The 15,700-nt window shown below is 42.3% G+C and overlaps 1 protein-coding gene across 5 annotated transcripts in view; it reads right to left on the bottom strand.

The window, feature by feature from the left end:
- Positions 1 to 15,700, bottom strand: part of TRAF3IP3 (TRAF3 interacting protein 3) — a 62,056-nt gene that overhangs the window by 13,983 nt on the left and 32,373 nt on the right. For all 5 annotated transcript variants that reach the window (XM_044288398.1, XM_044288397.1, XM_044288399.1 and 2 more), the window contains 2 exons: positions 10,859 to 10,999; positions 10,034 to 10,171 (listed from right to left, as the gene is read on the bottom strand). In XM_044288398.1, the coding sequence (XP_044144333.1) occupies positions 10,034 to 10,171; positions 10,859 to 10,999 (279 nt within the window). The remainder of the gene's footprint in view (positions 1 to 10,033; positions 10,172 to 10,858; positions 11,000 to 15,700) is intronic.

Here is a 15,700-nt window from a genome sequence, read left to right on the forward strand (position 1 = left end):
CGCAAATTTGTGCGCAGTTTTAGCATTTATTTACAAATGCCTAATTAGGCAATAGAAACCTATCTTGGCCCGGGTTACTTTAATACTTCACTTTTATTGAACACATTGTTAAAAAGTGTCACTAGACATAGTGAACCACATTTGTAGTAACACAGACAAAACACAAAATAACTACTAGGGTGTTAAAAACACAGTAGTGGCCCACCACAAAAATGCTGTATGTATCAATAGGAAGTGATATACTGGATTACTCACTCCAAAAAAGAGAGGAGAAGAACAGAAACAATTTCATATACCCACAGGGAGTGATATTGGATGCTGCCGGCAAAGTTTATTTAATAATGGCAAATGTCAATTGTGGGAGACTGATGTCATCATGCCACTTATATACTGATAGACTATTTGCCAGTTTACTATTTGCCAGCATAAAACACTACCCTGAAAGGGTGTATGGACCTGCTAGTACCAAGAAATTTGCCCGTAAACCAGACACAGCCACTATTATTTATTGACAAAGTGGCTAACCGCGTGTCTGTGTGCTGTTAACAACACCAAATTTTTGGCAGCAGTAGGCGACAAATCGCACTGATTAATGGCCCTTGAATGTATGGAGGGATTTTTTGACATCCACCCACCATACACTAGACATACTCAAGGGACACTAGCATATGAATGATGGCATTGGCTATGGTAAATGGAACATGTACACTGCTGGTAAGTGCCGAATCTGTCCAAACCAGCACTATAAATGCTCACTGTCGATACAGAGAGGTTGTCACTGGACGGGCCAAACCACTACTAGTTTCTGGCTAGATGCGTGCCAACATATCAAAATGCTATTGTCAGCAGAATTGCCTAATAGCACCTGAATTGGCAAGTGACACAAAGTGCTACCCTTTGTTGAGGAGGATTTATGATATCCACCCTCACTGTAACCAAAACGCCATCACTGTGCAGTTTGTCCCTAAATGCAAACGACCGCTATACTGTTTGGGCATTCAACTGATGTATGCAGGACTAGCAGGATTGCTGTTCTCCTAATATGCAACTAATCGTATAAAGAAACTAAGTCACTAGTAGTGATTAGCAGATGGGGGCCACTTGTCTGCTAATTAAAACCTAGAACTGCCCCCCAACATGTTTCACCAGTCTCGCTGGCTTCATCAGGGGTAACGGGCAGCAATGAATGAAAAAAGTGTACCGGAAGGCTAAATGGTGTCCTCGTGATTGACAGAATTGATTAGCCAATCAACAACGGAGGCGGAACATTTCGGTGACCAATCAACATGTGAGGAGCCGGCTGACGTCATCACCCTGTGCCAGGCCTCTCCATTAACGTCATCACAGGCGTCACAATATCGCAGAGGGCATGCGCCAGAACTCCGAAGTGAGATCTACACTGGAGCGGCATAATGCGCATGCGCTGCGCGGCGAAAACATGCGCGCGAACTCTGAATGAAAACGGAACTTTCTGCAGGGTCCAACTTAATAATATCTACTGACACAGAGGTGAGACATAACTGTACTTATAATTGTGAGAAAGATGGACATAATTCTCTATTAAATGTAGGACTAAAAATATGTTATTAATTAATATCCATCATTCGGTATCCTAGTAAGGCGGAATCCTTCAATATATGTCTTGATAAAACGGAATAAGTGGGCAGAGGGGAGAGGAACCAAAGCCCACATGCCAGTAATTGACTCCTCACAGATCAAATCGTACATAATGATAATCACCAACATGACAGCAGAGACTCAAAATGAGGCCCAGAAAACATCTTGCCACTCCTGGAAGTAATGTGATTGGTCACTTAACAGCATGAAAAGAAGCTAATAGTTCTCATAATTATATATAGTTTTGTATAGTTATTTTCCTCTTAAAACTTAAAAACGGTACAAAAGATTCCAAACTTGTTAATTTGATATTGTGTCTGTGCCTAGCTATAGGTTCTACTGATAATCAGAACCCTTGATGGTAGTTGAAATAATTGAGAAACTGATCACTTTATTAATATTTTCCAGTATTTATAGAAAGGCAGTGAATGCGAATCCTTCGTTTAGACCCTTTGGATTCAAACTGTCAAGGCGATAGATCCACCTGGTTTCCTCCTGTAAAAGGATGGCGTCAAGGTCACCTTTCCTTGCTCCTAAAGTTTTTTTGCAGATGCCCCAAAACTTCAGGACCTTGTGATCTCCCCCATGATGACTTCTTACATGTTTCGAGATGGATGTGTCTGCAAGTGTGTTGATACTACTAATATGCTGACACATCCTTCTCCTAAATTCTTGGGATGTCTTACCAACATAAATTTTAAGACAAGGGCATTGGATGGCATAGACAATGCCTTTGGTTTTACAATTGATGTATTGTCTAATCTGATATTCTTTTTTGTCAACAGGATTTACGAAGGACCGACATTTTTTCACAAGCGGACAATAGACACAGTTCCCACAAGGGTAAGTGCCAGTAACATTTGATTTCAACCAAGTTGTCTTTAATGGTTCTGGACGGAAGAAACTGTGGACTAATGCGTCCTTTAGGTTTCTTCCACGACGGTAGGTAACACTGGGATTGGCTGTAATGACTGTCCTCAAGTCATTATCAGCCCATAGAACATGCCAATGCTTCCTAAGGATCCCAAACACTTTTTTATTTTGTGCATCAAAAGTACCAATGCATCTAACAATAGGCATCTTTGAAGCCTTAGATGGATTGGTCAGAAGCTCCGTTCTGTTGGTCCTGCTTGCCCGGGCATAGGCATGATGCAGGACTTTTTTTGGATAGCCTCTGGCTCGGAAACGATCGTATAAGATCTTGCTTTCTTTTTCAAAGCTAGCTTCATCGGAACAATTCCTACGGGCCCTGATGTATTGCCCTATAGGTATTCCCTTCCTAAGCGGTCCCGGATGGAAACTATTCCATTCCAGTAGGCTATTCGTTGATGTAGGTTTACGGTAAACCTCTGATCGGATGTGGCCATCAGGGTCCAGGGACAATTTGAGATCCAGGAAAGTGATAGTGTTATCACTAATTTCTGAAGTAAATGCCATACCAATGGCATTAGTGTTAAGTGCAGTAACAAAATGGTGAAAATTATCGGTGGTGCCATCCCAAAGGATTAGCACATCATCGATATACCTCCCCCAAAATAAAATGTGCTGAGTGAATTCAGAAAAATCAGATGTAAAAACAATAGTGTCCTCCCACCACCCTAAAAATAAATTAGCATAATTTGGTGCACATTTACTCCCCATTGCGGTCCCAACTAGTTGTAAATAATACTGACCGTCAAACAGGAAGTAATTGTGAGTGAGTAAATAACTGAGGAGAGTTAAAAGAAACTCATTATGTGCATGAAAGTGAATGCTTTTTGTGAAAAGAAAAGTGGAGACCGCCTTTATCCCTAAGTTGTGCCTTATATTGGTATATAAGGCCTCAACATCAAGGCTGGCCAATTTAGTTGTTGAAGTGACCTGGATGTCCTGGAGCCTGATGACCACATCCTTGGTATCCTTGATAAAAGATGGCAAACTGGGCACAAAAGGTGCTATAAACTCATTGATATACTGACTAATGTTTTCAGTCAGACTATTGTTACCGGACACAATTGGTCTGCCCGGTACCGGTCGCCTCTGTTTATGCACTTTTGGGATCGCATAAATGGTAGCAATTGTAGGATGCATATTCAAGAGATATTTGAATTCCTCTTTTGATATTAATTTATCTGCCTTAGCGGTAGTTAAGATTACTTTCAGTTCTGCCAGGAACCTATCCGTCGGATTACAATCCAGCTTCTGATAGGTGTCACTTTGTTTGACCAAATCCTCCACCATTTTTTTATAGTCCTGTTTGTCCATAAGGACTACATTGCCCCCCTTATCAGAAGATTTTATTACCAAATCATCATTCAGGCTGAGTTCCTCAAGGGCCCGTTGTTCCTCTAACGGTAGATTGAGTTGAGCAGCTGGTATTTTAGTACTGACGGTTTTTAAATCTCTAGTTACTAATTGTACAAAGGTGTCAATATTACCATACTGCGAGAATGGAGGGGTATATTTTGATTGTGGTTTTAATCCTGAAAAAGGTGCCTCAACTATATCTTCAGCATTTTCATCTAAAGTATCCAGTGATTCCAAAATGGCCAAAGCTTGTCTTTCATTGGCCTGTGACCGCTGGAACTCTCTAGCCTGCTGATTAAAGGTTTTATGGAGGGCAAGCTTCCTGGCGAATAGATTTATGTCTTTAACCCAATTAAAACATTGGAAGGAGGGGGTTGGTGTAAAGGACAAACCTTTATTCAGTACTTTAATATGTTCTGGTCCCAAGGTAAAGCTAGACAAATTGATCACCCTAAGAGAATCATTTGGGTCTTGGCGTTGTATGCCCATTTCTCCCTGTCCCTCAAGGATGGGCCTTGACCTAAAAAAGAGGGCAGATTCGTGGATGATGTTGATAAAGGCATCGGTGTTGGTGCAGCACAAAATACCCCAGATGATACAGAGGGTGCATATTGTATTTGTTGTTGAGAGCTGGCCATAGAGGCCGCAGTTGGTATTGTCATAGTCGCACTGGTCAATGGAGTGGGCCACTGTGCTCCTTGCCATGATTGGCCAGACGTAATGTTCCCACCTGTTTGGGGAGTAGGTGCCCTGTTTTGATATGACTGTCCACGTCCTCTATATTTTCGTCGGGGTGCCCCAAGTGGCCTAGGGGGGCGACTCTCTGATCCTGACCAATCAGATTCTGAAATATCAGAATGGGACCCGCTTGGTCTATTCGCGTTAGCCCTCTTAACTTGGGTATTGCCAATGTTAGGTCTGTAAATCTGACCTGTATCGAAATCCCTTTTATCCCTGATATATTTGTTATGTTTCCTTTCTTTTATTTCAGATTGGAAAGACTCAATATGCTTTTGTAATCTCAATTCCTGTGAGATAAAATCAGGGTTAGATCTAAGATGTTGGATCTGAGAGATCTCTTGTTCTAATTGTCTAGCTGTACTAGTTAATGACAATCTTTCAAAATCAAGCAGGTATTGCTGCATGCGCAGTGAATTCTCCGTTAATAATTGCTGCCAACCGTTAATAAAGGTGGCATCATCCTGGTGTGAATGGGGTACGATGTTGATTCTCATTCCCCTAAACACCAGACCTTGCTGTTGGTATGTGTCTAAACTGGCTACTTCCCATTGGGCTCTCACATACTGTTTATACGTTTTTTGTATGTCTTTAAACGCCACTTGTAGATCAGTAGTATTGATAGGAAGACAACCAGTGGAGAAAACCTGTGCTGCCTCTGTGCTGTTGAAATCCGCTGAAGGTGCATTCGCAAGAAAACCCGCCATATATACACAAGCACTAAATCAAATGCTAGAGAACTTTATACTGGAAAAAATTATATTGATGAGAAATTCTTATATGAAGTAGGTCCCCCCATACATGAAGGCTGATGAGCCTATAACAATTTAATCCATAGATACAGGACCAACCAGGGCAAGGTTAATTCAACATATACAGGTCCTTCTCCAAAAATTAGCATATTGTGATAAAGTTCATTATTTTCTGTAATGTACTGATAAACATTAGACTTTCATATATTTTAGATTCATTACACACCAACTGAAGTAGTTCAAGCCTTTTATTGTTTTAATATTGATGATTTTGGCATACAGCTCATGAAAACCCAAAATTCCTATCTCAAAAAATTAGCATATCATGAAAAGGTTCTCTAAACGAGCTATTAACCTAATCATCTGAATCAACTAATTAACTCTAAACACCTGCAAAAAATTCCTGAGGCTTTTAAAAACTCCCAGCCTGGTTCATTACTCAAAACCGCAATCATGGGTAAGACTGCCGACCTGACTGCTGTCCAGAAGGCCATCATTGACACCCTCAAGCAAGAGGGTAAGACACAGAAATAAATTTCTGAACGAACAGGCTGTTCCCAGAGTGCTGTATCAAGGCACCTCAGTGGGAAGTCTGTGGGAAGGAAAAAGTGTGGCAGAAAACGCTGCACAACGAGAAGAGGTGACCGGACCCTGAGGAAGATTGTGGAGAAGGACCGATTCCAGACCTTGGGGGACCTGCGGAAGCAGTGGACTGAGTCTGGAGTAGAAACATCCAGAGTCACCGTGTACAGGCTTGTGCAGGAAATGGGCTACAGGTGGCGCATTCCCCAGAAACAGCGGCAGAAGTGCCTGACCTGGGCTACAGAGAAGCAGCACTGGACTGTTGCGCAGTGGTCCAAAGTACTTTTTTCGGATGAAAGCAAATTTTGCATGTCATTCGGAAATCAAGGTGCCAGAGTCTGGAGGAAGACTGGGGAGAGGGAAATGCCAAAATGCCTGAAGTCCAGTGTCAAGTACCCACAGTCAGTGATGGTCTGGGGTGCCATGTCAGCTGCTGGTGTTGGTCCACTGTGTTTTATCAAGGGCAGGGTCAATGCAGCTAGCTATCAGGAGATTTTGGAGCACTTCATGCTTCCATCTGCTGAAAAGCTTTATGGAGATGAAGATTTCATTTTTCAGCACGACCTGGCACCTGCTCACAGTGCCAAAACCACTGGTAAATGGTTTACTGACCATGGTATTACTGTGCTCAATTGGCCTGCCAACTCTCCTGACCTGAACCCCATAGAGAATCTGTGGGATATTGGGAAGAGAAAGTTGAGAGACGCAAGACCCAACACTCTGGATGAGCTTAAGGCCGCTATGGAAGCATCCTGGGCCTCCATAACACCTCAGCAGTGCCACAGGCTGATTGCCTCCATGCCACGCCGCATTGAAGCAGTCATTTCTGCAAAAAGATTCCCGACCAAGTATTGAGTGCATAACTGAACATCATTATTTGAAGGTTGACTTTTTTTGTATTAAAAACACTTTTCTTTTATTGGTCGGATGAAATATGCTAATTTTTTTAGATAGGAAATTTGGGTTTTCATGAGCTGTATGCCAAAATCATCAATATTAAAACAATAAAAGGCTTGAACTACTTCAGTTGGTGTGTAATGAATCTTAAATATATGAAAGTCTAATGTTTATCACTACATTACAGAAAATAATGAGCTTTATCACAATATGCTAATTTTTTGAGAAGGACCTGTATTTACAAATGCCTAATTAGGCAATAGAAACCTATCTTGGCCCGGGTTACTTTAATACTTCACTTTTATTGAACACATTGTTAAAAAGTGTCACTAGACATAGTGAACCACATTTTTTTTCAGTTTTAGCATTTGGGACTTTTTGGGGGACTTTTTCACTCCATTATTCTGACCTGAGCTAATGATAAATCTGGCCCCATGCGTTTTCCAATGGGAGCTATTACTTTGCAGCATTCTTGCAAGGAAGAGCTGTTTTAGTTGATCCTGCAAAACTGACATGGAGCAAGAACAATGTGATCACTGATATCTTTTATTCCCCAAGTAACAAAAAGAGCCTCTCTGTCATTACAAAAAAATGTAGTTTGGGAGGTTTTAACCCTGCAAAACTACTACTGTGTTACTCTAGTGAAGACATTTGTCAGTGATCAACTTGTTCCATGTTACATGCAGAGACAGCTACAGAGACCCTTCAGTGTGAAGACCCCAAAGAACATCCCAGACCTAAGCTACCGGATGCCTGTCTTTAGCTTTGTGAAAGATTGTGCTTGAAAGAGTTTTACGGGATATGTCATCAATGTTAGAACAGAACTAGCATTCAACCTTACTGTATTATATAAGTCAGATGATGCAGTTCTGACATTTTGACTCCTCCAGTGTAACTGCGACCTGTGCCCTGTGTTAACATCCCTGCACAAGACTCATGGGGAGTGTCTGTAGCATCAGGTTTCTGCCTCTTCCTCCCCTCCCAGCTCAAACATCACAGATCCAAGTCTGCCTGAAGCTCTGCTGGGAAAACTGTTCCCTAAGACACAGCATCATTGCTGACATCACATCTCCTGGGCAAGGTCACTGATGACGTTGTGTCTACAGTAAAGTTACGGCCACAGGGTGAGAGAGGCGCTCATAGGGTAAATAGGTCAAGATACAACAGCTTCCTTCAAAAACGGGTGACTATAATAAACTCACCTGTTTTTGGTTGCACCGAAATCAGGTGCAACTGTATTGAAGGTAGGCTGTGAGATTTGTAGGTAACAGGTTGGTGCTGCCAGATGCGTCAGGAAACCCTTGGGGCGAAGGCCAGGTCGCCACTCGGGTAAATATTGGAAAACATATCTCAGCTTGTCACTGTGGAGTGATCCAGCCAATAGACGATTGTAAGGCGCATAACCACAACCCGATGCAGGATACAAGTTTATTACGAGACAACGCGCTTCGGGGTCTCGACGACCCCTTTATCAAGTCGGTGTCACCTCAGTTTAAGTGCAGCTGGGTGTATACTGCCTGGTTCCTTCTAAAAATGGCACGTGTCGGTGCCTTGTTTCAATTGTAGATAGAGTTTGTGTACCAGTTTGTTGAAACGTTCTCACTACAGTCATGCACGTGGCACATGTGGAAGGGACGCGTAGGCAGAAAAGGTACACAAACTCTATCTACAATTGAAACAAGGCACCGACACGCGCCATTTTTAGAAGGAACCAGGCAGTATACACCCAGCTGCACTTAAACTGAGGTGACACAGACTTGATAAAGGGGTCGTCAAGACACCGAAACGCGCTGTCTTGTAATAAACTTTGTTGTATCCTGCATCGGGTTGTGGTTATGCGCCTTACAATCGTCTATTGGCTGGATCACTGCACTGTGACAAGCTGAGATATGTTGTGTCTACAGGGCAGAGCCTTACAAGCCTTGCCATGCCTCAGATGTAGATGTGATGTCAATGAGACAGGGGACCAACACAGTGAAAAATATCATGTGACCACGATGGAGAGTAGAAAAACGGAGCATTACAGGTAAACAGTCACTATTGGTCAGTGATAACGTGTTTCCTGTTAATTGATGCTGAAAATTGCAAAACTGGAATGCTCCTTTAAATTGAACTGCACAAAGGCCAAGTGACCAATGGACATTATATCAGTGGCCAAGGAAGAGGCTGCTGCGCTTGGGCAAGTGAATAGGACTAAGCCATACAATGTTCAGTGCTTGAACCCCGAACGCTCATAAATTGATATCTTGTGGATACAATATTACATTCCCAAACTGCCACTTTAACTGCACTTTAAACTTTCAAAGCGACCCCCGGTCCAAGAAAAAAAAAATCTAATTAACTGGTGAACGAACAGAACATTTATATGGTGACCTTTTCATCTTTTTAGCTGCAGATCCGCTAATTCTCGGGTTCCTTTCCTGCCATCCAAGATGGTCGCACCACTTCCCAGACTATTTGATGCATATTTGGTCCAGAATTGCTCTTTTATTGGCCAGAACTGTTCATGTGACCAGGGCTGGCCAATGCAAGTTCAACAGGAAGTGTCTCGGGCTACCAAATTCACAGTATGCATTATATAGTCTGAGAAGAGGTTAGCCATCTTGAATGGCAGAAGAGGAGCCAGAGAATCAACAGATCTGCAACTGAAAAGATGAAAAGGAGGTCACCATGTAAGTGTTCTGTTCGCTCTCCAGTTAATGTGATTCATTTTTTTAACTAAAGGGAGATTTAAGGCTGTAGGGGGTCATTTATTAACCTGATATACGCATATATTAGGCATATTTCAGGAGCAGATTGCGATGCAACATATGTACTTCTCCTGTGTATATGTGCCTCATTACCTGCTAGAGAAATGTATATAGATAATAATCTAGAGGCAATAAACCAGTAAAGATATGGCCACACGGTCAGGTTTCCTGATGCAATTTAGGAAGCTAAAATCAGGAGTGGATCATAAAAGTATAAAGGACAAATACGACTTCTCCTCTTTTTTGAATATTATCCTGATTCTGGCTTCCAAAACTGCACCAGGAAAGCTGACCTTGTGGCCATACCCTAGTAATAAGTATATAAGCATATAATATTAGTTTGTGGTAGAACACTATGGTAGTTGTACTGTGGGTTTTGTGAGCCCAAACCCTTGGGTAACGCTCAAGTACCTGCAGTTTGCTATGAAGGATGTTCATCTCATTCTTTAGCTCACAATGCTTATTGCTCAGTTCAATCCAGTCTGCTTTCAGTTTTTCGTATTCTTCTTTCCACAACTCGCATTCCTCTGAAGACATTGATAATGACATCTGCAATTTGGGATGCATCACAAATACTATCAGGTTACGGTGGCATGGTAACTTTTGGTTTGTGATGGGGTGGATTACAACATCATATACACAAATTGGTGCTCATAGCCAACATAATCGCTCTGGCCCATAGTCAAAGTAATAACGTTTTCAGGCAATCAGTTATGTGGCAGCGTAGCTTCTTGGACATTACAAAAATATATATATATATATATGAGTAGAACTTCATAAAGAAATGTGATTGTCTGTGGAAGAAATTTGTTGTAAGACAATTAGCTTTTCCAATAAGGGCCCATGCACACGACCGTATGTATTTTGCGCTCCACAAAACATGGATCCGCAAAAAATACGGATGATGTCCATGTGCATTCCATACTTTGCAGAATGCAACAGCTGGTCCCTAATAGAACAGTCCTATTCCTTGTCTGTTATGCAGACAATAATGTTTGGACCCATGAAAGGTCCTCTTTAAAACTAAACAGTCCATTGCCAACTGTATTTTATAGCCTGTACAATATATGCTTCACACAGCCATGTAACAGATCTCATCATGTAGTAGTAAGAAGCCTTTCCCACTTCTTGCATTGCCCTGACATGTTCAATCTCCTTTTTGGCAGAAAAATAATAATAATACAGTATGCACACAGATCTGTACGTGTGAAAACATGGTTTTATTTCAGTACAAACCTCCACATTCTGGAGTTGTCTTTGTGTGGCTATTTTCTCCTCTGATAACTTCTGAAGTGATTCTTTGGCTTTCTCCTCATATTTCATCTTGTGATCTTCCATCTCCAAGAGAAGCTTTTTCACATTTGTTTTTGAAAAACTCTATCAAAGGAGATGTAAATTAGGAATTTTAGCTTCATATTACATATAACAACATCATGCACATGGTCCTATTATTAATAGGGCTTCCAAAAGGTGCACGAGCACCTCTACTGTACCTCTGCATGCCTCACATTTCATGCAGACAGTACGTTTCTGTCTGATTTGAATGGAAGACAGATGGAGTTCAACTCAAAGGTGAGTAGCTTGAGAGCTACCATGGGGTATCTTAGCCCAAGGCCCCACCAATGCAATCTTCCTGGCATGTGTCAATGAAAACTTAGAAGCTTGTTGCAGAAGTACAGTGTATTGCTGAATGAGCTTAAAAATGCTGTATAACCCCAAATGTAAGACTAGGTTTACACATTATGATTCTGGGAAGATCAGACATTTTAAGGGTACGGCCCCAGGGTCAGCTTTCTGCATGCAGTTTTTGGATGAGGGTCTGCAAATTAGGTCTTAGCAAGCTCTAATTCTACAAGATGTAAGGTAGCTATCCTATAAGTCAATGTTCAACCTTTTAAGCAGGTCTGAGACATCACTTGGATAATAATTAAAGGCTATGTACACCTTTGGAGACCATTTTTGTTTATGATTCCATTTTACTCATTTTTGGCTAAAAAATCATATTTTCAATTGGCCTTTATTAAAATATTGAGCCGTTCTGTCACAAGGGGTTAACTGTTTTTCTAACTGTGTGACTGGTACTTTCACTTTCACTTTATGCTGGTCATCTAATAAACCTTATCTCTAAACTACTAAGAAGTCATAAACACTTATTTAAGCCACATTCTTATCAGTAAGATAAAAACTGATCTATAATGAGTGTTTATAATGTCAGAGAGCAGAGATAAGGAGCCTGTCAACTCCCTGACTGACGGAAAAGAGAGAAAATCCACTGGCTGCTACTAGAGCATCTAAGCTATGTACATATTGTTTTGTAAAGACCAACTGAAAAAATTATTACATAATAAAAATTGACCCCAAAGGTGTACATAGCCTTTAGGTCAGCCCCTCATCTGTAGACAGATGTTTCGTGGTGATTGCCCCTCATTAGTGCAGAACAGAGAGTAATGACTTAGCCGAGTCAGAGGCCTAAGTCAGGATAGTATCCTCTGCATGCAGTTTTGGAAGCCAAAGCCAGGAGTGAATTAAAATAAAGAGGACACCTTTATACTTCCTCTCCTTTTATGACCCATTCCTTATTTTGGCTTCAAAAAACTCCATCACAAAACTTTACCATGTGTCCATAATACCCTTAAAGTGATAAGATACGGAGATTGCCTGCAGTCTGACATTAGGCGGCCGGTCCTTCCTATGGCGATGACTCACAAAGACTCCTGTTCACACGCAGCTATCACCACAGTCTGACTTGCCGGACTACATCTTGCATGTTCGTCACAGTTTCCCATTACAGTGCAATTTTTGTGAACTGAATGATTCATCAGTGTAAGGGTCCATTCACACGTCCGGAATTTCGTTCCGCATTTTGCGGAATGGAATTGTGGACCCATTCATTTTAATGGGGCCGCACGATGTGCGGCCCGGCTCTGGAAATGCGGACACGCACTTCCGGGTCCGCATTTCCGTTCCCGAAAAAAATAGAACATGTCCTGTTCTTGTCCACAGTTGCAGACAAGAATAGGCATATTCTATTAGTGCGGGCGATGTGCGGTCCGCAAAATTCAGAATGCACATTGCCGTGTCCGTGTTTTGCGGATCCGCAAAACACATTACGGACGTGTGGATGGAGCCTAATGCTAATGAAACGATAAGGCCAAACTGACGGCCAGCAAGCGCAGCGTACCAGACACGCTCTGGACACCCTTAAGGGCCGGGGTACTCTTCACCCGCCTCCAGCAGGAAGGGCAGAGCTCTTCCCAGGTGTCAAATAGCAGGGCGGCTGGGCAAAAACCCCTAAGTAAGCGCTGGAAATGACAGCGTCCCGTCTCCCAGCAGTACCAAGATCCGGAGTGGATCTCAGAGTGACACGTGCGTAAAGCGAAAATATTTACTAGCACCGCCCTTTGGGGCGAAACCCCACCCCTCATTGCCAGGGATGGGTGAGAGATGTCCCGCCGGAGGGCCGGAGACCACCTGGGAGAATGAGAGACACACGTCTTCGCTTGGTGACATGCTCCTAGGAAGACTGCGTCTGTCTCTCTGGCTGCCTGACAATCGGGCAGAATGTGCCTGGTCTGTTGTATAGCAACAAGCTAGGAATGCACTGATTGACAACTGCCTTGTGTACCTTGCTGTGCTCACTGAATCTCCTGCTGGCGGCCTCCTGTAGATGCTGTAAGGCTATTGCCTGGCATACAGTATACCTTTTCCTCCCAGTGGGCTAGAGGTGATCTGACCACAATTCATTATGTTAGGTCTGGAAAAGGAGTCCTAGGACATTTGGTTACCAGGGATGCTAGCTGCAGGCAGTGATTTCTATGCTATGTTCACAGAGAAAAAAGTACTGAAAAGCTGTTTTGGGCAGCTTAACCACTACAGGACCGCCGTACGCAGGATTGCGTCCTGGCGGCGGCCCTGTTATTCTGGGTGGACGCGCTGGCGCGTCCTCTCGCAAGAGGCGAGATTTCCTGTGAACGCGCGCACACAGGCACGCGCGTTCACAGGATCGGAAGGTAAGCGAGTGGATCTACAGCCTGCCAGCGGCGATCGTTCGCTGACAGGCTGTAGATGCGATTTTTTTTAACCCCTAACAGGTATATTAGACGCTGTTTTGATAACAGCGTCTAATATACCTGCTCCCTGGTCCTCTGGTGGTCCCTTTTGCTTGGATAGACCACCAGAAGACACAGGCAGCTCAGTAATAAGTAGCACCACACTACACTACACACCCCCCGGTCACTTATTAACCCCTTATCAACCCCTGGTCACCCCATATAGACTCCCTGATACCCCCCTGTCATTGATCACCCCCTGTAAGGCTCCATTCAGACGTCCGTATGTGTTTTGCGGATCCGATCTATGGATGCGTGGATCCGCAAAACACATACGGACGTCTGAATGGAGCCTTACAGGGGGGTGATCAATGACAGGGTGGTGATCACCCCATATAGACTCCTTGATCACCCCCCTGTCATTGATCACCCCCCTGTAAGGCTCCATTCAGACATTTTTTTGGCACAAGTTAGCGGAAATTGAATTTATTTATTTTTGTTGTTTTTTTCTTACAAAGTCTTATATTCCACTAACTTGTGTCAAAAAATAAAATCTCACATGAACTCACCATACCCCTCACGGAATCCAAAAGCATAACATTTTTTAGACATTTATATTCCAGACTTCTTCTCACGCTTTAGGGCCCCTAAAATGCCAGGGCAGTATAAATACCCCACATGTGACCCCATTTCGGAAAGAAGACACCCCAAGGTATTCCGTGAGGGGCATATTGAGTCCATGAAAGATTGAAATTTTTGTTCCATGTTAGCGGAAAGGGAGACTTTGTGAGGAAAAAATAAATAAATCAATTTCCGCTAACTTGTGCCCAAAAAAAAAATTCCTATGAACTCGCCATGCCCCTCATTGAATACTTTGGGGTGTCTTCTTTCCAAAATGGGGTCACATGTAGGGTATTTATACTGCCCTGGCATTTTAGGGGCCCTAAAGCGTGAGAAGAAGTCTGGGATCCAAATGTCAAAAAATGCCCTCCTAAAAGGAATTTGGGCCCCTTTGCGCATCTAGGCTGCAAAAAAGTGTCAAACATGTGGTATCGCCGTACTCAGGAGAAGTTGGGCAATGTGTTTTGGGGTGTCATTTTACAAATACCCATGCTGGGTGAGATAAATATCTTGGCAAAAGACAACTTTTCCCATTTTTTTTATACAAAGTTGGTATTTGACCGAGATATTTATCTCACCCAGCATGGGTATATGTAAAATGACACCCCAAAACACATTCCCCAACTTCTCCTGAGTACGGCGATACCACATGTGTGACACTTTTTTGCAGCCTAGGTGGGCAAAGGGGCCCACATTCCAAAGAGCACCTTTAGGATTTCACAGGCCATTTTTTACAGATTTTGATTTCAAACTACATTGCACGCATTTGGGCCCCTAAAATGTCAGGGCAGTATAACTACCCCACAAGTGACCCCAGTTTGGAAAGAAGACACCCCAAGGTATTTCATGATGGGCATAGTGAGTTCATGGAAGTTTTTATTTTTTGTCACAAGTTAGTGGAATATAAGACTTTGTAAGGAAAAAAAAGAAAAACATTTCACCATTTTCCGCTAACTTGTGACAAAAAATAAAAAGTTCTATGAACTCACTATGCCCATCAGTGAATACCTTAGGGTATCTACTTTCCGAAATGGGGTCATTTGTGGGGTGTTTCTACTGTCTGGGCATTGTAGAACCTCAGGAAACATGACAGGTGCTCAGAAAGTCAGAGCTGCTTCAAAAAGCGGAAATTCACATTTTTGTACTATAGTTTGTAAACGCTATAACTTTTACCCAAACCATTTTTCTTTTTTACCGAAACATTTTTTTTTTAATCAAAGACATGTAGAACAATAAATTTAGAGAAAAATTTATATATAGATGTTGTTTTTTTAAAAAAAATTTACAACTGAAAGTGAAAAATTCAATTTTTTGGCAAAAATTTAGTTAAATTTCGATTAATAACAAAAAAAGTAAAAATGTCAGCAGCAATGAAATACCACCAAATGAAAGCTCTATTAGTGAGAAG

Source organism: Bufo gargarizans, chromosome 3 (assembly GCF_014858855.1).
Source record: "Bufo gargarizans isolate SCDJY-AF-19 chromosome 3, ASM1485885v1, whole genome shotgun sequence".
NCBI classification, from domain to species: Eukaryota; Metazoa; Chordata; class Amphibia; order Anura; family Bufonidae; genus Bufo; species Bufo gargarizans.